Source organism: Sminthopsis crassicaudata, chromosome 4, assembly GCF_048593235.1.
Source record: "Sminthopsis crassicaudata isolate SCR6 chromosome 4, ASM4859323v1, whole genome shotgun sequence".
NCBI lineage: Eukaryota > Metazoa > Chordata > Mammalia > Dasyuromorphia > Dasyuridae > Sminthopsis > Sminthopsis crassicaudata.
Window position 1 is genome coordinate 325,471,718 of NC_133620.1, and position 23,146 is coordinate 325,494,863.

The 23,146-nt window shown below is 38.7% G+C and overlaps 1 protein-coding gene across 3 annotated transcripts in view; it reads left to right on the plus strand.

Annotated features, from left to right (window-relative positions):
- The window catches only part of AXIN2 (axin 2), a 39,418-nt gene extending 20,553 nt beyond the window's left edge, over positions 1–18,865 (plus strand). The window contains exons 4-10 of one of the 3 annotated variants that reach the window (XM_074260581.1): positions 2,168–2,308; positions 2,711–3,201; positions 3,487–3,675; positions 3,963–4,196; positions 5,846–5,941; positions 7,779–7,946; positions 16,912–18,865. In XM_074260581.1, coding sequence (XP_074116682.1) covers positions 2,168–2,308; positions 2,711–3,201; positions 3,487–3,675; positions 3,963–4,196; positions 5,846–5,941; positions 7,779–7,946; positions 16,912–17,038 — 1,446 coding nt within the window. In that variant the 3' untranslated portion in view covers positions 17,039–18,865. The remainder of the gene's footprint in view (positions 1–2,167; positions 2,309–2,710; positions 3,202–3,486; positions 3,676–3,962; positions 4,197–5,845; positions 5,942–7,778; positions 7,947–16,911) is intronic. The other 2 variants (XM_074260582.1, XM_074260583.1) reach the window with 2 other exon arrangements.
- Positions 18,866–23,146: the final 4,281 nt, after the last annotated feature.

Genomic DNA, 23,146 nt, shown 5'->3' on the forward strand with positions numbered 1-23,146 from the left:
TACCAGAACCTCAAAAACTAACTTTTTTTACATGAGTGTGTCTCATTCTTTCATATAACCAGAAGCTAGATGCCTTTATGCAAATAGAAAAAATGGGAGAGGATTGGTTGAAGGGTAGTACTTTGTTTAGTGTAGGGATTCCTTATCTTTTACTCCTATACACACACACTTAGCTTTCAATAAATATTCTTGGATCCCTTCTCCAGTATGAAAGGAAATAAGTTCTGGATCTCTTTATGCATAGGCATATAAGAAATAAAATAGAGATGAATTTCAATAGGGTAATAGAATTACTAACTATTCTCCAAATATTACCTTAATTAACTTCTCATACTTTTCCTTGAGGATGTGAAGTAGAACTCATTTGTGGGAGGAGGTTAGAGGAGTCCTTATGCTTCTTACTGAAGTAGATGTAGTGTTTGGGGACTGACTTAGAATGCTTGATGATGAGGTCTCCTTGGCATCCCTAGGCTTATGTCTTCACCAAAATTACTTGCTTTATTGCAGAGGAGGGAGAAGATCATGGGTAGATAAAACTTCTGGACATTCTCTTTATTTTCAAGGCTTATCTAGTCTTCCCTCTTACATTTTACATTTTATTTTCACCCTGAAACTTTTCAGGTTGGCAAGGAAAGTATTTAATCACAAAGGAAACAAAGTTCTCAATTTATAGCAAATATTTCTGTGTAGAAATTCTTCCTAGTAGTTTCAGAAATTTCAGTTAGTTTGAGTTATGTTGCTTTTTAGAAAATTGCTAATTCCAGAGAGCCCTTGTTTGAGATTGGACTGAAGTGCACTGTGAAAACTGTTTACAAAGACTGATACAAACTTATCTTGTGTTAAAAAGAACATACCAGGATTTTTTTTTTTTTTAGCGTAGTTGTCTATACCAGCATCTTTTCTAGATCTTTCCCCTGTCAAAAAAACAAAAAAAAACCCAACCTTGAAAATCAAAAAAACTCCAGATGATATTCTGGATTTGGAGAGTGTGTGTGTGTGTGAGAGAGAGTGTGTGTGTGTGTGTGTGTGTGTGTGTGTGTGTTTATATAAAGAAAAGTTCTATAGCCCAAGCTTGTAAATTAGATTATTTTGTCCTGGGGTGTGCAAATCGACTTTCTCCATAAGGCAATGCTTTGATCAGGGCCTGAATAGAGCCAGCTTGTGTAAGAATGACAATTTCCAACAGAGTGGCCTTTTTCTCCCCTCACATCATTTCTCCAGCTAAGTGGTTGCCGTAGCGAGGCCTGTCTCATCTGGTGGAGGGAATGCTGGCCTTGGCAGCTTGGCTTTCCGCTTCAAAAGAGAGAGGGAGAAATTAGGGGGAGAGGGTAAGGAAGGTGGGGGGCTAGGGGTGAGGGGGAGGAGAGATAATAGGAAGTGGCTAGAGAACTCTGTGGTAGTGGGTGTTCTCCGAGCCTGCTTCTTTTGGCAGGCATCCTTTTTATATTCTGTACTTGATTTGGAGATGTTCCCTTTTCCCTTGACAGATCAGCTTCAGGCAGCCAGACTCAGCAGTGTTCTGCTACCAGCCTGAAGCAGCTTTCTTCATTTTCTGTACAAAGAGATGGTAGGGGGGGTGGGGGGTGGAAAAAAGAGAGAGATCTAGGACACTGTTGAGACAACACTACCTCAACACTACCGCCCAGTGTGCGGTCAGGAAATAAATTACCACTTCTTCTCTGATCTGAAGCAGTTTGACTCCTTTTTTCCTCCTTCCCAATCTTATTTTTTTTAATTTCCAACTCTTTCTGTTTAGACTCTACTTTTTATTCTTTGAGTTGATTCCTCCCCTCCCCACCTCGGTAGGCTTTTTTTTTTTTTTTTTTTTTTTTTTTTTGATGTTTGACAACAGTCTTTGAAGATTTTCTACTTCAGAGTGGCTACTGATGGGCTGGTTGTACTACAGAGAGAACAAGCAGGGCTTCTCAGAGTGCGACCAACTGCTCCCGCCGAAGGCAAATGCTGGTGGGGACGATGGCTCTCCATGAGGCCGCAACACTGGCTCATAAAAATCCCAAGCAGCCGGTGCCTCGTTGCGATCGCCTTTTCATCCAAACATGGAGATGCAACGAGAGTAGTGAGTCCAGAGTAGCTCTGGTGAAGCCGCTGCCACCGTTTGCCCTGTCTGTTAAACATGGCTTGTCCCTTTCTTCCTGGCATTTTGTAGAGAACCCACCGCCTGCCTAAGGAGATGACACCCATTGAACCAGCCATTTTTGCTGCAGAGTTGATCTCTCGACTGGAGAAGCTAAAACAGGAACAGGAAAGTTTGGACAGTCTGGAGGAGAGGCTGCAGCAAATCAAGGAGGTATGGTTAGCTTCTCCTATGCTAGTTCCTCTGTGTGTGTGTGTGTGTGTGTGTGTGTGTGTGTGTGCGCGCACACATGCTACCCTTCCTTTTCCTTTCATCCTTCCTATTCTTTGTTCTTCCCCCTCCCCCCCACTTCTTTCCATAGGACAAGAGGAATGATGGGCAATTGGGGTGGGAAGTGGGTGTAGCCTAATCAATTCTTCATAGGAAATGTTTTCTTTTGGAGATCCTCTAGGCTTTCTTTATTCGCCCTGAGTTTTATTAACTGCCCCAAGATTGAGTGTATTAGAAAGGATATTTAAATAGGTTTCTTTAATCTCTAACCTTCCTCCCTACCACTCACCTTTACCCACTCTCTGGCTAACTGTATTCCTTTTTGCCTCTTTTTGTGACTTCCAGGATGAAGAGAAGGAAGGGTCAGAGTTACCAGTCAACACTCGGGAGATAGCTGCCCAGCACCCACTTTCCCTCTTACCATCCGGCAGCTATGAAGAAGACCCACAAGCTATCCTAGATGACCACTTATCAAGGGTGCTGAAGACTCCTGGCTGCCAGTCCCCAGGCATGGGGCGGCACAGCCCCCGGTCCCATTCCCCTGACCACCATCACCACTATCACCCCCTACTCCAACCCAGTGGTCGTCTGCCACCCCCAGCAGCTGGTTCAGCTCTCTGCCCACTTGGCAAAGGCTTTGTTACAAAGCAGATGACTAAACATGTATACCACCACTACATCCACCATCACACCATCCCTAAAACCAAGGAGCAGATTGAAGTGGAGGCAGCTCAGAAGGTGCAATGCTTCTGCCTTGGTGGCACAGATTATTATTTGTGCTCGAAATGCAAGAGTCACTCCAAGGGACCAGAGCTGGTACCAGCGGAGCAGTTTAGGTAAGTGGCAGGTGCACCGTGGATTCTCCTTTTAGGGCTGTCCTCTTGGCCAAAACCCTAGTGATAATTATGAAATTTACCAAAAACATCACATATGAGTTTCAGCTTCCCTTCTTTAATCTGACCTGGAGAGAAACTAGGGAGCTTGAATATCATCTCTTGACAATTTCCCCCACTCCACTCCTAACTTCCCAGCCTTCTAGTTCCCATTTGGCAAAATTCAATAATCCTAGAAATTAACTGGATCTCTGTTGGGGGGTGTCCTTCTCCCTGGTTCTCTTCCAGCAGCCGAGGTAATACCTTATCAAAGCGGAATGGGAAAGCGACAGAACCGTGTTTGGCCTTGTCAGCCAAGGAAGGAGTCCCTGTTGGGACGGGGCTACTGCAACTACCTGGGAATGAGGGAGACAGGTCACAGAACGTCTGGCAGTGGATGTTGGAGAGCGAGAGACAGAATAAACACAAGCCTCATAGGTAAACACGAAGCCGGGCACGGTCCGGATAGTCATTACAGAGAGACTACAGGGCTAGCTGATTTATACAGCAAGCTGAAAACAAATGGAATTGTTTCCCCTGCCACCTTAATTTTACAAGTTAAACTGGACTAAGGCAGGTTTTCCCCCCCTTCCCTTTCCCTTTCCCCTTTTTCTTCTCTCCTTCCTTTCCCTCTCCCACCAGAATAGGAATTTCTCTTGTAGTAATATTTCGCAGTGTCTTAAAATTAATTCCCTTTTGATTTTTTTTCCCTGTTTTCTTCTCAGTGCCCAGAACACAAAAAAAGCCTATTCCCTGGAGTCAACCCGGGGAGCTCTTGGTGATCGAGCTACCCGCCCTCATCTGTGGGGGGGTAACATTGGGCACTCCCGCACCGTGCCACATGCCCATCCCTTTGCACAAGACTCCGGCATGGCTCCCCTTGGTCCCCCTAACACCCTGGCTCAGCTGGAAGAGGCTTGTCGCCGGTTGGCTGAAGTGTCCAAGCCCCAAAAGCAACGGTAAGTGAAAAAAGACAATTGATTCGATAGGTTGGCTTTGTTGATAGATCTGGGACACTTTGCCCATTCAAAAATAGTAATAGCACTTGAAGGTTTGCAAAACACTTTGTATATGTGATCTTATTTGATACTCCCAACAACTCTTATTCCCATTTTACAGGTGAGGAAAGAAGAGGTTTAATGATTTGCCAGATATATAGCTTATAAGTGTCCAAGGTAGAATTCACACCTCGGACTTGAAGCCCTCAATCCCAACAGGTTCTGTTCCATAATAATTGAGCATTTATAAAGTACTTTAAGATTTTCAAAGTGCTTTTCTTATATTAGCTCATTTGATCCTCACAATCAAATTAGGTGAGTAGCTTCCATTATCATCCCCATTTTACAGATAAGGAAACCAAGACTGAGAAAACTTAGATGACTTGCCCAAGATCATTTGCTAGTAAGTGTCTGTGGCAGTATTTGAATTTGTATCTTCCTGACTCCAAATTCCATCCTCATTTTCTCCTCCATCACTCTGAGCCATGATTGGATTTAGTCTCTGTCAGGAATCTTTATGGGCTTAGAACCTTTTCCCAATCTCTAGGGAGAGCCTTAGCTAATTGTCAACTGTCGTGCTAACCAGGGTTAAACCTATTTCTTAAAAGCACTCAGAAAACAGAATAGATTTAACTGAAGCTTGCCCTAAAGTGGGGGCTTAGATTGATTCCTAGGATTCTCAGGATGTAAATGAGATTAAGTGAATGGACATTCACTTGGCTAGTAAGAGCATTCTCTTCCTTGATTTAAAATAGCATTTATATGGTTTGGAAGCACTTTAAAAGCATTTGATTTTGTACCATAACCTTAGGAGAGTGGTACTGTTGTTTTCATCATCCCCATATTATAGATGGAAAAACTAAGGCTGAGAGAAATTAAATAAATTGCCCAGCATCATAGAGCTAGCAAGAAGGGATTTGAACTTGGGACTTTCCTCCAAATCTAGCTCTCGCTCATTCCACTACATCATCTGCCTATCACATACTAACTGACTGGGAGATCCATTCTTTTTCCTCTTAACACCAAGGTCTTAGTGTGGTTCCCAAAAGAAGTTTAGCTTCATTTCCTGGCATTTGTGATCTGTGTGATCTTTAGTAATTAAAAAAATTTTTTCTAGATTTCTGTGACCTTATCTGTATTAATAACAAAAAGATGAGGAGGTTGGATTTAGATGAACTTTAAAAAGTTCATGTAGCACTATGGTCCTGGTAAGTTGGTTCTATTTGTGGTAGACAAAAATATGTCAGCAGACTTTTGTGCTATTTCTAATTTGAGATGCATTGGGGCAAGAGAGAAAGGAAAGGGAAATAAGCATTTATTAAGTACCTAAGTGTTTTATAAATATTATCTTCTTTGATCCTCACAACAATCCTAGGAGGTAGGTGTAACTGTTATCCCCATTTAATAGTTAAGGAAACTGAGGCAGAGACTAAATGATGTGCTCAGGGAGTAAGCTAGGACGTTTTGAGGATGAATTTGAATTCAGGTCTTCCTGACCCCAGGAATCTGGACTCTAGCCACTGTGCCACCTAATTCCCCCACTACGCTTTTCTGCCTCTTTGTGTCAAGAATGTTGATAAATTGTGTGCATCTTTGGGTCTGTCTCCTAGGTGCTGTACATCAAATCAACAGAAGGATAGAAACCACTCTATTATTGGCCACGTGGGAGGTTCTTCCTTCTGCAATCCCAGCCTAGCCCCAGAAGAGTGAGTGCATATAGCTAACATTGTTCTTCTAAATATCTCTGTCTGTCTCTGTCTTTCTTTCTTTCTCTTTCCTTTTCTTCCTCCCTCCCTCCTCTCTCCATATACTTTCACACATACATATACTTTGTGTCATTGATTTCTTGATACATTTTTTCATAGCTGAAGTTTAGCTTTTCACATACTTTTTTTGTCCTATACTCTACATTCATGAGTAGAGATGGGAAACAGAAATATAGGCAATCAATCCCCAAGTTATTCCAGGAATGACTTCTGTCAGACTTAATCTTTTCTGATGGTTTCACTTATTTTCCAAGATATAAAACAATCTAAAGGTGGGAGGAAGGTGGGATTGGATTGGATCAAAGAGGTAGCTGGAAAGCAGGAAAAAGTCATGCTTACCTGGTTTATTCCCCCCCCCCAAAAAAAAAGTGTATTAAGTAGATACTCAAGAGATAGATGAGTGAATATATTGTTCCTTCTTGCATAAAAGGGTTAACTAATTAACACGTTACAGCCACCATACCTAGAAAAAGGCAATCTTTTTAAACTTTTGTTCTGAGAATAAAACTTTTTCCCAGATCTTCCCTCATCTTTTAAATTTACTTTTTTGCAAAGTTGGCAAACAATATTGGATTAATTTAATTATGGGATGATTCTTTTAACAAGAACTCCTTAGCAGTGATCTCAAGTCTTCAAAATAATTAAGTTTTCCTCCTTAGCCTTTTCAGCGGTGAGTAATGTTTAAAGACTAGATCCTTTCAGTTTTAATTGATTGACCTTAAGAAGAGCAGTTTTCTTAGCAGTTTTTCTTGAGATCACTAAAAATAACTTAGTCCACAGTAGTATAGTCTTCCAAATTTGCTCTTATACTTTGACCTTCTAACACTGTGAGCATTTATATCTTTTCAAAAGTATAGGGGCAACTAGATGATTTGGTGGATAGAGCTCCAACCCTGGAGTTAGGAGAACTCGGGTTCAAATGTAGCCTCAGACACTTTATACTTAGGATTTGTGTGACTCTGGGCAAGTCACTTAACCCCAATTGCCTAAACCAAAAGAAACAAACAAAAAAAAAAACCCCTAAATCAAAAGTATTGGGCATGGTATCCTTGCAGCATGGTATTCATTACGCTCATTACAGTTTCCTGATTTTTGTGGCTATATTTGATCATCCTTGAAGAGGACTTCTTTGGCCATCCAGTTTGTTTTAACTTGGTCTTTTATTAGAGGAGATTGGAGGAGGGGGTCATATGTCATTTAAGAAATCAACACCCCCCCCCAACCTAGATTCCAAATGATGAACTGGTAGAAAACACTAACCATGTGTTATTTACTAAATATATACAAAATGGCTGAAATATTAAACACATCCTGTAATGACTACAATTTTAAAAAATAAGTAGCATTTCAAGAAAATATTCAAACTTAGATGGTGACGAAATAATCCCAATGCAGAGGTTCTTAAGCTGGGGTCTTGGTTATTGTTTTTTAAAATAATAATTGTATTTCAACATAATTTAAATTTATTTTATATTCACTAAACTGCCAAAGAGGGTCCACAGCACAAAAAAAAAAGGTCAACAACCTCTGTTCCACAGATGTGAATCCATGAAGAAATCATAAAAACAGCAGCAGTCATCTCTGAGGAAGCAACCCCTTGAGCAAAGAGGGTTCAGCCCTGGCCTAGGTCATCTTTGACACATTATGCTTCTAAGAGCCCCCTCAGATTAAATACTCTAGCCTCTTTCTGTCTCTGCCAAGGGTGCTTTCCCCACCCTTCCCTTTTCTTCTGAATTTGTTTATTTGCTCCAACCTGTTGCATTTCATTTTATTTCAGTCACAGAGAGCCAAAGAAACTGGCAAGTGTTCACTCCCTTCAGACCACTGAACTGGTCGTCACTTATTTTTTCTGTGGAGAAGAAATTCCGTACAGGAGGATGTTGAAGGCGCAGAGTCTGACACTTGGCCACTTTAAAGAGCAGCTCAGCAAAAAGGGAAATTATAGGTAAGAATCTTGTGGCTTCTTTCTTCTTCAGGGTTTGTTTGCTTAGAACTAAGAGCCAGAGTCATGAGGAATCTTCCTTGGTCTGACTCTGCCCACGATGGGTAGGGGGAAGGAGGAAGAAAGTGTGGAGAGAAATTTTAAAATGTTTTCTGAAGAGACTGTGTTGCAAATTTTGTGGAGATGTTTAGGTTTCCCTCCTTTCTTAACTCTCCCTCTTTTTTCCCAATCTCTGGAAGAAATAACCCACTAGAAGTAGGGAAAGGTGTTGGAAAGATTTTTGTGGTTAATGGGGCTTCTTGGGTCTCATATACTCTTTTCCTGTATAGTTGGGGATCCCAGGAGTATCGATTTAAGGTTGGAAAGGGTCTTAAGGATTATCTCGTCCAATCTTCTCATTTTATAGATGAGGAAACTGAGATCTAGCAAAGTTACTCAAATTTACTCAAATTCAAATAGGAATTGTCAGTGTCAAATTTAGGACCTGCAACTCCAATCTAGTGCTTTCTTTTTTTATTTTTTAAAAATCATTCCCTTTTATCCTCAGGAAACTATAATATTCAGTACTACCAAAAGGCTGTTTGACACCTAAGATGGGACATTCATAAGGAATTTATAATCTTTGATTAAAGGGGGAAATGGTGTAGGCTTGGGGGAGAGGAAGAGGATGGGTTACCCTTTCTACTCCAAAGGAAAAAATGAGGGACTGAAGTCGTTACTCATGAAATTGATGGAATTATCATGTCTTTAGACCATCCTTTATGACTGATACCCCCATAGAACTGTTTCAACTCTTTTCCTTTACTCAGAAGGTCAGGGTCATTTCAAGAAGGTGCTCTTGTGTACTTACAGGCAAGTAGTGTGGGTTTTGGACAAGTCCACTTTTCTTATTCTTGTAGGCCCAAGCCCATAATTTTTGACTTCCATGTTGCAGACTTTGGTTGTCATCTGTTAATGTTATGGAGATCTTCACAGAGCCCCACAAAGGTGAATGAAAAATTTCTCCACAATTTCTAAAATAATATACAACTCATAGGAATTCTGACTCCTCCTTCCCCCTTGATTTTTCATTGTAAGGTTCCTTTTTGGCTCTTTTTTGAATAACTGCTGGAACATTAGCAGGATTACAATTTGTGCTTTGAAGAAGTCATTCTATTTTGGCAAAGTACTGGCTCGTTTCCAATTTCTAGCTCGATCAAGTATCATGGTAGCAAGATTTTCCCTATAGTGAAAATGAGACCTCCTGACCCTCTGGGTTTGGGTATTGGCCTTTTCTGGCTAAAGATGACAGTCACTGAAACCATGGGAGATTTCCAGACTAGGGCTTCATTTTGATTAGCTGCCATGTTCTAGACTTTCAGAGAAGATATTGGATTTTTTTTTTTCTTCAGTATTCCATAGAGTAATTCCTAAGAAACTAGAGAATTTTTTAAAAATTCATTTCTTTTTGGAGATAGGAGAAACATGTAAGTTACAGATAAGCGATGTTTCTTTCCTTTTACATGTTGGTGGAGACAATACCAAACAGTCATAAAAGGGATTTTAGAATACATTTCCCGCCCCCCCCCCTTTTTTTTTATCTTGAACAGACATGAGGTGAAACTAATTACACAAATGTGTGCACCTCCAGGGATTCATTTTGATCTTAAGCTTTGACTTTTGGCTGGACTTTGAGTGAAACTGCAGGTGAACTTCAGGGGGAAAGGGGCCATTGAGTTCCGAGGAGCAAGCAGGGACTGGAGGAAAGACTAACCCAGCAGCTTTGGTCACATCTGGCATTGATTTCTTTTTAAGGCACACTTAATAAGCATGTCTTTGAAGCCTTTGCCTTTCATTTAATGCACAAAGACTTGCACAAACGGTTGACTCTCAAATTCTTTATTGATTGGATCAGGCTGTAACCCAGGCCCTTCGAATCTGTCTTATCTCTGCTTTCCAGTTCCAGAGTCATTTATCCAGTTCCTTCTTTGGGTTGGGTTGTGTGTGGGGGGTAGGGGATTGTGGACCTCTCTCCCCCCAAACACCTCACGACAACCCTTTGAAAACACTATATTAAGTACTGGAAACCAGAAAACAGCAAAATACCAAAAACTTACAAGGAGTAGGATGGGGAGGGAGGGTGTGTGGAGTGAGGGGGAACCTGGGCCCTGTTGAGTAATCTCAACATGGCAGGAGTTCAAAAATGGAACAGTAACTCCAGACTTGCCAGATGATATTGGTGCCAGATGTCAGAAAAAAACAAAGTTTGCCACATAAAACATGTTTCGGTGGAAAAAGCCCGTTTCTGCAAGAAAATGAGGGCAGGCAACATGTTTGAAGTTGTTGGAGGGGGAGGATGTTGCTGCCTTTCTCTCCTCTCCAAGATGAGGTGGCAATTATGTAAAAAATTGTAGCATTTTTTTCTCAGAGATGCAGAGCCTCAGACCAGATTTGTAAACACCAAGGAGATTTGAAGATGGGTGGAGGGTAACTGGTGAGAGGACTTACCCTTCTATTTAAAAGGGAAGAGCAGTGACTTTATCTCACCCCCTTTTGTGTTATTAATTTTAATCAGCTTTTTTTTGGTTGTTGTTCTGTACTTAAACATCAGACTTGAGTAGTTCCACTTACATGGGAATACAGAAGGGATTGTACATGAAACCACAAATCCCTCTTACATATCGTTTGCCTTTTTAAAAAAGAATATAATAAATTCGACACATTAGTTTCAAAGCTGTCTTGTTTGCCACTGCTGTCTTCTGAAATTTCCTCTCTTCTGTCTTCATTTTTTTTAATGGTACAATGACCTCTTCACTTTTAATTTTTTTATTTTTTTGCATCTGTATTGTTAGTCCCTCTGTCTTGCTCCCAAATCCAGCCTTCCAAATTGGAGGAAAAAATAACATTCTCTTGCAACAAATAAGCACATTTAAGCAAAACAAACCCGCACTTTGCCTATGTCTGAAACTATGTGTCTTAATCCACCCTTTGATGCCCCTACTTCTCTGTCAGACACATCACCTTCATTTATTTAATGTCTTCTCTCCTGAGTTATCCCAAAGACTCTTGAGTTCTCTTATGCAAAATGTTTTTATGGGGTAGTGCTCTGTTGATGTTCTAATTCAATTGGAAATGCTAAAAACAAGTACCTTGACTAAATACAGCTGTTTCTCTTTACTCAGCCTTATCTCTCTTGAAAGCATTTGGCTTGCCTTTATTAAAAGGGATGGGGGGGGGGGGAAATCTTAAATGTAACTTGGGGAAAAGTCATTCTTTAAAAAAAAAAAAGAACAACAACAAACCACAAACTCTTAAGACAATGAATTTTGTTGGGAGGGGGAAGCTCTCTTTTCCCTTCTTTCCCTGGAGTATGGTGACCTTTAACCTGTCAGTGCTCTTTATTGGTTGAAAATTACAGAGCAACAAAGAGCAGCTTTTAATCTGTTTGAGGGTCTCTTTTGCCAGTGATCAGATGGCAAAGTGCACTCACTTTTGGTTTCTTTGGAAGAGTGGGGAGTGGGCAGCTGGAAGGAGAGCTGTTGCTGTAAATGTTAGCCCTTCTACCAGAGGCTAGTCATTTGCTCATATGCAATTAAACAGCCTTAGAAGGAAGAATGGGATAAAAGGAACCTTTAATCAAGGAGCTGAACAGCCTAATTCAGCATAATAGAAGGGTCTTTTAGAGTTTGATACTTGGAAGAGTGAGGCACAGCTAGGGGAAAAGGAAGATGGCTATATATGTAATGACTCCATTGTCTGAGCAACCCTAAGTAAAAAGTATGCTATTACTTAATATCTAAAGTTTATTTGTGATTGGGGTACTTAGCAAGTACCTTCATTGGAGCTGACATTCAAAGAGAGTAAACATAATTTCTGTACATGCTATCAAGCTCTTAGTAGGAATCATGTAATGTCCCTTTCAGGAATCTTAGAGATGATTCAGGCTAACCTCATTTTACAGATGAAAAAGTTGAAATGGCCGCAGGGGAAGGACTTGACATCCTAAGTTCCTGCCAGAGTGCCTAGTATTAGGTCTAGAGAGGCAACACAGTACATTGAGAAGAGCGTAGGGTTTGAGGAAGATTGGTTCACATCCCAGCCCTGCCCATGCTATATATGTGATATTGGACAAGTCACATATTGGGCCCGAGGTTCCTCAAGTGTAGGGTAAGGAGTTGAACCAGGTGATTTTAGGGTCCCTTCCAGTAAAAAAGCAATGATCCTATCATTCTGACTCTCAGAATTTTTTATAAAATAGATAAAGATGTTTCTGATTATAGTCCCTTTCAGGATGTCCTCCTAGCTTTGGAGGAAAGTATTATTTCCAAATATAGTTCCTTTTAGGACATCCTCTAGCTTGGCGGGGAGGGGGGGGAGAGAAGGGTATTAGAATTATCCTTTATAAAAATCTTTTAAATTCTATTTTTAAAAATCTGTCAGGTGACTATTAATGGAATTTCATTCCTTCTCTTGCTATTGTCCATGTTGTACTTCTTAGTGCTGTTGCTTCATCTATGATTGCCATTATAAATTGGCTTTTGGCAGAAGTTTATATACTTGCCCACATTAACCTATTCTTTTAAGACATCTTGTCTCACTAAATCTCATTATTTCTCCATTCCCCCTTGATGGTTTAGTCATTCATCAAGCAGTAGATGCCTTCTGTGTGTGCTAGGCTCTGTGCTAAGTGCTGGAAATAAAACATGAAAATTGTTCCTGATCTCAGGGTGCTTATAACCTAGGTAAGAGAGAATGTATATGTATATGTGTATATACAACACATAAAGGATTATCAGAATCTGCTCTGTCACTTGTTGGTCACTCCTCAGTTTGTTCCTTACCTTGTTATCATGTTCATTGACAACTTCTTAATTCTAGGATAATTCTAATACCATGTTTGGATATTTTCTGATTAATTAGCTCAGGGCTCCCACCCCCGTTTGTTTAAACCAAAGAAGTTGCTTATGTCTCCCTTTATATGAATATCACTAACCTCCAGGATTAAGTTTTTGAAATTACCAGCTATATAATTTATTAATAGTACAATCAATAATAACACAAAACATAAGTAACTGTTTACCATATTTTAGATTTGAGAAAGGTCACAGACAGAATCACCCCTAACCATTATTGTTTCTCCCAATGACTTCTTACTTCTAGAAACATAATTCTACTTTTCAGTTCACCCATATGTTAAAATAGTTCCATCAAGAAAGATCTTTTTATGTTCTTTATGTCTTCTCCCCAGCTGTTTAAAGAAAATTCTTTTTTATTCTTCCCATGCAATGATTTCCAAAACATCCTTTTAACTCTTAAAGCCACAGTAACTATATCCTTTGTAGGAGGAGGTTTGAAACAGATGTGACATATGTATACACAAAATATATTAAAAGTGATTGTAAATAAAAAGCAATAGCAGCTTATGGTGTTTGGAAAGGGTTTTGGAAGGTGGAACAGGAACTGGGCCTCAAAACAATTAAGGTTTCTGAGTGGTGGGATAAGGAGGTAGTGAAGTTCAGACTAGAAAGTAGTAGATTGTATAAAAGTAGAAAGGAATGGAAGTGCGAAGAATGCTGTATATGAAGCCATTTTTAGATTTGTGCTATAAGAAAATCAGTTCGACAGATGTTCAAAGGCTAGATTGGAAATGTGAGAGAACTTGTCAAGGTGACCATTTAGAAGGCTATTGCAATAGTCCTTCTGAGAGAAGAAGGCTTGAACTAGGGTGGTGACTTTGTAAGTGCAGTGAAGAGTGCTACGTGCGAGATGGGGAAAAAAAAAGAAAAGATTTGGCAGATTGTTGTGTCAGTAGAATGAGGAGTTGTATATAACATCAAACTTTCAAAAGTGATTGAAAAGATGATAGTTCCATAGGGAAGCTTAGTTGGTGCAGTGGATAGAGTACTGGAGTTGGGAAGACTCAAACCCTGAGTTCAGATCTGACTTCAGATGCTTATTAGATGTGTGAGATCTGTTTCCCTCAGTTTCCTCATATGTAAAATGAGGTGGAGAAGGAAGTGGCAAAACAATCTTGTATTTTTGCCAGGGAAATACTAAATGGGCTCACAAAGAATTGGACACAATTGAAAAATGACTGAACAACAATAACAAAAATAGATTTAGAATGGCAGTGAGTTTGGGGGAGGGGGGAGATAGTTTAGTTGTTTTATACCTGCAAAGTTTGAAATTAGATGGTCTGTGACCCAAAGAGTCCAGTAGGTGATATGGGTAATATGGTGATATGGGACTAAAGCTAATTCTTAGCAGGGAATCTCAGACTAGAAATATAGATCTGGGAGTCATCAGTGTAGGGATGATAATTAAACCCATGTGAAATGTTGAGGTCATTCAGAGAACTCTTTCATACTCATCCCCACCCACTTCAACCTTACTCCTCCATTGGGACATCCATTCTTGATCTTCCCATATCTTCCACAGTCCCTTCTGGAATTTCCACCCTGCCCCATGTGCAACCGCTTTCCCTATAATAAACTTTTCATTTTAGAACTTTTTGACTCATATTTCTTCCATCTTCTAGTACTTACTGAGACCAGGCTTCTTCTGGGCACCACTGGTTGCCACTGTATCCTTAGCCTTTCTAATACTTGCTATAACTTCTCTCACACACCTTTATTTCCTTATCAACTTCCCCTTGAAAGGAAATCAGTATACTCCTTTATACCTATTGCAATTTCTTGATCTTCTGCTATTGCTGTTATTAATAAGCATGATCTCCTACTTCAAAACCCATTCTGTCTTCACTGAGGATTCATACTTTAGGAAGAAAATAGAATTTGCGGAGAGTTTGCACCTTTTTTCCTTCTTATTTTACAATCTTTTGATGTACCATTTCTTCTTTTATTCTTGTCTGATAAAGAGGTGAGTTTTCTTACCAGTACCAGACACTGGAATTTCTATGGTGGCAGCAAGAGTCAAGGATGACAGTAGAATGGAAGTGATATACTTACAATAATGGGGCAAGTTTGGAAGGTACTATGTGTTTACTAGAATTTATCTCTTCCCATCTTATCCTACTCATAACCCTCCATGTAAATCAGTCCTCTATCCCCTTTTCATTTTTTCTCCTTTCTAAGATTTCCTATTCTGATGCTTACAAATATATCCAAATCCTTATCCTTAGAAAGCCTTTATCAGATCCAACCATCTCCATTAGCCATTGCCTCTCTCTGCCAACCTCCTACAAAAAGTCATCAATACTTGGTACCACTAACTTCCTTTTTCTCACTCTGTTCTTTATCCTCATCAATGGCTTCCATCCTCATCACTTTACTGAATTTCCTTCTCTTCAAAGTTCAGTGACCTTTTACTGGCCAAATCAGATGACCTTTTATAAATCCTAATCTTCTATGGCCCCTCAGCAGCCTTTGGCACTCTTGATTACCCTCTCCTCCAAGACTCTCTTTTTCTTGATTTTTGTCCTTTCTGATCGTTCTTGATTTCCTTTGCTGACTCATTATCTATAAGAGGTTCCTAACTACAGATATTTCCCAAAACTCTATTCTGGGTCTTCCGTATTCTTACTTGGTGACCTCATCAGTTTCCATGGATTTAATTATTTATACAAACTGCTCCCAAATCCATAACATATTCTTAATGTCTCATTTGAGCTCAAATCCTGCCTATTGGAGAGTTTAAACTGGATATCCTGAAGATGCATTTCAAACTCATCATGTCCAAAAAAGAATACATTATTTTCCCCTTCAAACTCACCCTTCTTCTAGTCTGTATCATTGTTGAGGAAACTACCATCCTTCCAATATAATCTTGGTGTCATCCTTAACTCTTCCTATATCAACATATCCAATCAGTTACCAAATCTTGTCATTTTAATCTCTATAACATAAGTAGCTTAGGGATCTATATTTATACTAAGACAGACCATCCTGTTTCAGCCCCTCACCTCCTTTTTGGACTTTTGCCTCTAATTAATTTTTGCCTGCTATTGATTTCCCTAATTCTCTGGTTTTTCTCTACTCTATTCCATCCTCTATTCTAGCTGCCAAAATGATTTTCCTAAAAAAGCAGATCTGGTATGTGGTAAGCTACTCAATACCTACTCAACGAGTTCTTGTGGCCCCCACTTCCCTTTAGAATAAAATTTAAGTCCCCATTCATTTAACATTCTTCATAAACTGCTCCCATCCAATTTTCCCAGATTTATGTATTTCTATCCTTCTGTAGCCTGTGATTCATCTATGTTCATCTATATATCACAGATGGCCCTCCACCTGCCTTTATGCCTTTGTGTACTAGATTAATCTCTTTATTTTAGAATGTCAGGTTTCATTCAAGATTCTGCATGAGGTCTTTCCAGGTCTTAACGACTGCTACTGTCGTCTTCTCCTATGCTACTGTGTAGCTTCATGTGTGTGTATGTGTTTTTTTTTTTTTTTTTTTTTTCTTCACTGCTATATATGTAAATTCCTTGAGGGCAGAGTCTTTTTTTCCCTTTAATGGCCAGTACTTAGGATAGTTCCTGCCACCTGGTAGGCACTTAATAAATGTTTGTTTGATTGAGGGGTATTTTAGAAAGAGTAGTAGATTTGGAATGAGAGTAGACCCAGGCGTAACTTTTGACTCTGCCATTTTACTAGTTATGTAACATGTGATAAGTCATTTAAATCAGGGATTCTTAACCTGGCATTAAGATTTCAAAGGTCGGCATTGAATGGGGAAAAAATGAAATCTTTATTTTCATTAATTTCTAACTGAAATTTAGCATTTCCTTCAGTTATAGATTTAAATAGTATTCTTTTGACAATTAATCCATAGAGTTCATTATATTCCCAAACAGGTCTATAAAGATTGAGAATCCCAGACTTAAAAGTTTCTAGACCTTTAGTGTCCTCACGTTTGAAATGAGGCAGTCACATTCTTCAGAGTCCTGTCCTAGTTCTAAATCCTATAATGTGGTGAATCTTCAAAATGTCATTTTACTGAATCCTTTTTTTTTTTTTTTCCTTTTAAGGTATTATTTCAAAAAAGCAAGTGACGAGTTTGACTGTGGAGCTGTTTTTGAAGAGATTTGGGAAGATGATACGATACTCCCAATGTACGAAGGAAGGATTCTGGGGAAAGTCGAAAGAATTGATTAATTTTTATTTTGGTGATGGGTGGTAATGGAAACAACTTTTTGCATCTGTTTCTTAAGAACTGTTGAAACAAAAGATAAAGATTAACCATCCTGGAAATGACAAAAACAATATTTTGAAGGAAAATCAAATTAATGAAGAAGAAAGAAATCTAGGAAGACTTGGCAAATCACTCTTCATTATTCACTGGGTACAGAAATCAGAAAAAAATCCTGAACTATTTATTAAAAAGATGACCACTCTTGGCTATTGAAGATGCAAACCATTTTTGAGAGACTTCCTTTCATATCGCTTCCTAGAGATCTGAAATCCATAAACTAAGAAAAACTGTATAGCTTCCCTGAACAGGAATCCTTACTGATATTTATTGATCCTGGTATTTCCTTTTACATCCAATTAATGGATATGCTGCTTTAACAGTGGAGAGGGGAAAGAGGAACTTTGTTCTTTAATTGTTCTATTTGAACTTAGGAGTTTAGCTAAGAGTGAATTAATGATTTCTATCACTTAAAAGGAATTATGCTTTGCCTAGTATTTCTCCAAGTGAAGTTAGACTGTTTTAATGGTGCCCTACTATGAGAGGCAGCATGGTAGAATGGACAGAGAGCTGACCTCAAAGCCAGAAGAACTGGGGGTCAAGTCTTGACTCTTTCTTGGCTGTGTGACCTCAGGCAAGTCACTTAACCTCTCAGTGCCCTAGGCAACCCTCTAAGACTTTAAGCTGCAGAAAAGGTGTCAACCTGCTTTGGTAGAGGAAGTTCCTCACTTGGGAGTTTTCTGTACCAATGAAATCACAGGTTTAGTCCTTATTCCTTTCCCTGTACTATTAATATACATAAAAATTGGTGAATTAAAAAAAATCTATGCTGCTCTAACTTGTGATAAAGATCTTAATGCTTAAATATGATACATTATCACTATAACACAAGAACAGTATTTGATTGGAGAATTTGTGTAGCATGGGTGCTGTGAGGATCTTATAGCTGAGATCCCCAGGATGGTCAGTGCCCTACTCATTAGTTGGGTGGTCTAAGTGATCTTCCCATGAGATTCTGTGTACTTCCTGATCCCCCTCTCCCCAGAACCTCCCTCCCCAATCATATACAGAATAAAATAAGCGCATGCCATGTAGCTAGCTCATATAGGAGGTGATTTTAGCATGCCCTTTATTAAAAGTGCAGTGTCTTCAAGACCTTCAAATCCAGGGGAAGAATTAGACTTTGTACTGAAGTGTTCACTGCTTCCCTTTCATTCCCAGCCCTGAGTCTCACTCACCCTCTACCCCCCACTACAGACCTCAGAGGAAACTGCACCAAAATTCAGAAACAGTTCTTTCACACATTGCACCCCTGCAGCCCCCAGGTAAAAAGGGCGGATGCAAACTCAAAAGCAGCACCTCCTTCCCCAAGAGTCCTTCCTTTTGATGTTTGGGTTTTTCGTGTTAAGTTAATGTGTGCATTCTGTTTGTCATTACTACCTTGTACTGTAAGTCTGTATATATTGTATGGTGAAAGATTATTAATACACTATCTCTAGTGTTTGAAATGGAATCAGTACAGTACCTGTGCCTGCATGGTGGGTTATACCGTGTATCGCCCTATATTGAGGGCTCAACTTTCCCTTGTTTTTTAAAAGGGGTTTATGTATAAATATATTTTATGCCTTTTTATTACAAGTCTTATACTCATGACTTTTGCCATGGCGTTTTGTTCTACTTAACACTGTAAATTATGCATTATAAAGAGTTTCATTTAAGGAAAATTACTTGGTACGATAATTATTGTAATTAAGAGATGTAGCCTTTATTAAAGTTTTATATTTTTCAAATTAGCATTGTGTCAAAATTCTTGGGGGGAGGAATATAACATCATAATTTTCAAAATGTTATTCTTGTCCATATTATGGTCTTATAAGATTGAATACATCTTGTAATTATCCTAGATCTGTGATCAGCTTTACTCTAAGGGAGCTATGATCTCATCAATGTGAATGTAATCTCTCTAGCAATTCAAATTGAGCTCTCAAAATTGTGTTTCTTGTCCACATCTTAGAAACCCTCCGTGGTGGGATGGTTGGGGTACAACATTCTGAACTCCTTCATGGCACGAAAGGTCAGGTACAACATTTTGCGGTCCTTCATCTAACCAATATAGCACTATGTGCCAGGAATTGTGTTATGCACTTTACAATTTAATTTTATCCACTATTCTGGGCGGTGTTATTATTTTCTCCATGTTACAGATGAAGAAACTGAGGCAAACAGAGGTACTCAAGATCACACAGCTAGTAAGTATATGATTTGAACTTGGGTTTTCCTGACTCTAGGCCCAGTATTCTATCCATTGTATCACCCAGTTGCCTCATCTCTTAACATTGCATACATACTAAGAGAATACATAGGCTGACCCATTAGTTAATCATCCTCAATGATATGACTGTCCTATTTTCTTCTCAAATCATACATCTTTCTGAAGGCATCTTTTCCACAGCTTTGTAGGTAATGTGTTCAGGAATCTTTGTTTTCCTTTAAAGACAGTTCAAGAACCTCCTTGAAGCTTTCAGTTGAAATTTCAATGACATCCAATGTAAATTTTATTTTTACTTAAACTAATACAGCAGAAATCGTTAACAAAGGGCTTTGTTTAAGACAAGGTCAAAGTCCTTAAAAGCAAAGAGCAATTTCCCAAAATGCACTCCATCCAACTTTATTGCTGCTTGACCTCTCTGCAACATTCGGCACTTGACAACCCTCTTCTCTTTGAGTTTTGACAATATGACTGTCTCCTCACTTCCATCTGATAACCTCAGCCAGATCATCCTTTGCAGGATATTCTGTTTCCAAGTTTCTAAGTCCCTATCTTCCTCTATTGCTTTCGTTGTATGTCTTTTCCCTATCCCTGTGGTCATCTCAAACTGAACATATCTAAAACAGGACCCATCTTTCCCTGAAAAGCTCTCCTCTTTCAATTTTTCCACCATTCTTTGAGTCACTCAACTTTGCAACCTCTGAATCACTGTTGATATTTTCTCTCTCTCTCTTTGCATCCAATCAATCCCTTTTCCCACTTGGAATCATCATCCCAGTTCAGTTCCTGATCACCTTTCATTTTGAACTGTTCCATTCACTAACCTTTCTTTATACAAGTACTCTTGATATTCCTAAAGCACAAGTGTGAACGTTTTCCCTTCTCAAGAAATTCCAATGGCCCCCTCTTTTCTCTGACTTTGGAAATCTGCACAATGTAGCTTGAGCTACCTTTTCAAACTCCTTTCATGTTACTCTCCATGCACTCAGCATTCCAATCAAACTGACCTGCTTTCTGTTTGTCATACATTGCATCTACCTTCACTCCATACCTTTGTACTAGTTCTCTGTCGTTCCTGGAATGAACACTTATCTTAATCTTGACTCCGTAAAATCATTGTTTTTTTGTTTTTTTTTTCAAGTGGTCAGTTTTCATGGCACTCCGAGGAAGCCTATAGTGATGTCTCCCTGTTGCCATTACACTCATGCCCACTCCCAAATTATTCTGCTTATATTTAATTTTACCAGCTATATGCCCATAGGCAAGTCATTTATCCCTTTTTGCCTTATTTTTGGCAAGAAAACCCCAAATGGGATCAGGCAAAGTCAAATACAACTGAATAGCCATGAAAGAGTATTGAGATTGAGTGTCAAAGGATCTATTTAGTTTTCTTTGTACATTTAGTTTTCTTAAGAGAACAGAATAGACCATTAGAATAGAATAACTCTCTTGGGGAGCAAGGAGTCTTGCTTTCTGTCTTTGTTCCCCTGTGCTTAGCACAGTGCTTAGTATAGGATAAATGCTTAACAAATGCTTATCAAATTTCCTCATGATCAATTCTAGGCCCAGTTCATTGTCCACCCAAATTTGCTAAATATAGTTTAGTGATTTATCCAACTACATATTAATCTCAAACTATATTGATCAGTCATTTTACATTTATGTCTGATTCTTCATGACCCATTTTGGGGTTTTCTTGGTAGTGATACTGGAGTGGTTTGTCATTCCCTTCTCCAACTCATTTTACAGATGAGGAAACTGAGGCAAACAGGGTCAACTGACTTGCCCAAGATCACACATGGAGTAAGTGTCTGATGCTAGATTTGAATGCAGGTCTTTTTGACTCTAGATCCAGTCCTTTATCCGTTGTACTACCTAATTGCCCCAATCTCAAACTAGATAACCTTTTTTTTTTTTTCATTCATTTGGCTTTCCCTGAGTAGTTAAACAACTCTGAGTATTGTTGGATCTCATTTAAGAAACTGCATCTTCCTAGGTTTGATGCATTTCAGCACGATATCATCCATAAGCACGAGCATCTTGAAAATTTTGCTATCTTTGAGGAATCCCTCTTTCAATTGAATTGAATGCTGGATATTATGACGGAAGCAATCACCTTGGAAAACATCTGTCTGGTTTATTCTTGGCTAGAAAATAGGATTTAAAAAAAATTTTCTGTGAAATGATTATTTTGATATTTGCATAGAAGACATGTTGATGGATATTATTAGATATTTTGCTTAGCTAAATCAAATGCTTTTCATTATACTCAAGTGGGATATTATGTCTTCTATACTTTTCAGCAAATTTTATGATTGCAATGATGTGGCCTATCATAGGATATCACAGAAATCTATCTTTTCCCTTTTTATCCTTTCTTTAAGTCCTTATTTTTTCCCACAGAAATCTTATAAAGATAGGAAAGTCATTTCAATCACTCTTGTCTTAAAAAAAAAAGATTCAAGATTTTTCCAAATTTTTAGTATCCTCTCCTTTCATAGGTCTCTTGAGACTCAATCTCAATACTTTTTCATTATCCAATTGTCTCTGATTCTTCATTACCCATTGGGGTTATCTTGTCAAAAATGGTGGAGTGTTTTGCTATTTCTTTCTTCATGACAGATGAGGAAACTGAGACAAAAAGGGTTAAATTACTTTCCCATAGCCACACAGCTGGCATGTTGAATTGAGGCCAGAGTTGAATTTAAAGAATTCTTCCTGACTCCAGGCCTATCTCTCTATTAACCATCTCACCCAGCTGCTCCTCAGATTCAGGACAACCTTCTTCCCTTTGCCTTGTTTTTCTTTCTTTTTTTTTTCTGAGTGCCATTTATACCTCATGCAGAATATCAGGAACTGTGTGTAATGTTAAATTCCAAATGGGGTTATTCTTCCATTCTTGATGCATCATCATAGAAACCTTTATAGATCTTTTCCATTCTTCACCTGTTTGGAAGAATGCTTCCAATTTCTTCTTTAAACACCCTCAGGATTATTTACCTTAGGCTTCACACAAAGATCTTTGAAAAACTTGTTTTTCTCTCCATCGGGTTCTCATTTTATGAGGTGCTTTTACTCGTGACCATTTTTCATAAATTATTATAATTGCATTTACATTTTAAATTTATGTTGTCCTTGGCTACCATATTTCTGCCTTGACAAACTGGTTAAGTATTGTTGATGGAAGCAGTGTTTAGGTTCTTCTGGTCTCCTTTGAATGGTGATTAGTTTTCATTGGTAAATTTCCTTAGGAAAAGATAATGATCTGTGGTAATGTCCGTTCATTTATCTATTTTCCATTTTTCAGAAGCAGTGAATTTTCACTGTTGGGGACCATATTTTCTCATATTTATTCTTCTAATTTGGTATTAACTTCGATTTTTGTTCTAATAAATTGGTGTCCTGACAATAAGTCACAGATAGTTTATTTTGAACTGAATTCTCAATCATAACTAGTTATTTCTTATATGTTAACACCAAAAACAATAATGTTGCTTTGGAGTTTCATTTTTTGTTTGTTTTGATAGTTGTCATCTGCAGTACAATTCTTTTCAAAGAAAGTATTTCTGATTTATAGATGATGAGGTCTCTGTGTATTATGTAAGCTTTTGACTTCTTTTATTACTACAGACTCAGTTTTTTAATGTATTTTTTTCATCTTACTCAATGCCATCCTCAATACTCACCAAGTGTTAATGTTGATTTAATTTGAAGCGTCTTTTGGAGTATATAGTTCTCTACCTCCTCATCCTCTGCAACAGATGTTGGCACATAAACTGCAATTATTTTCATTGTTGCAAATGCT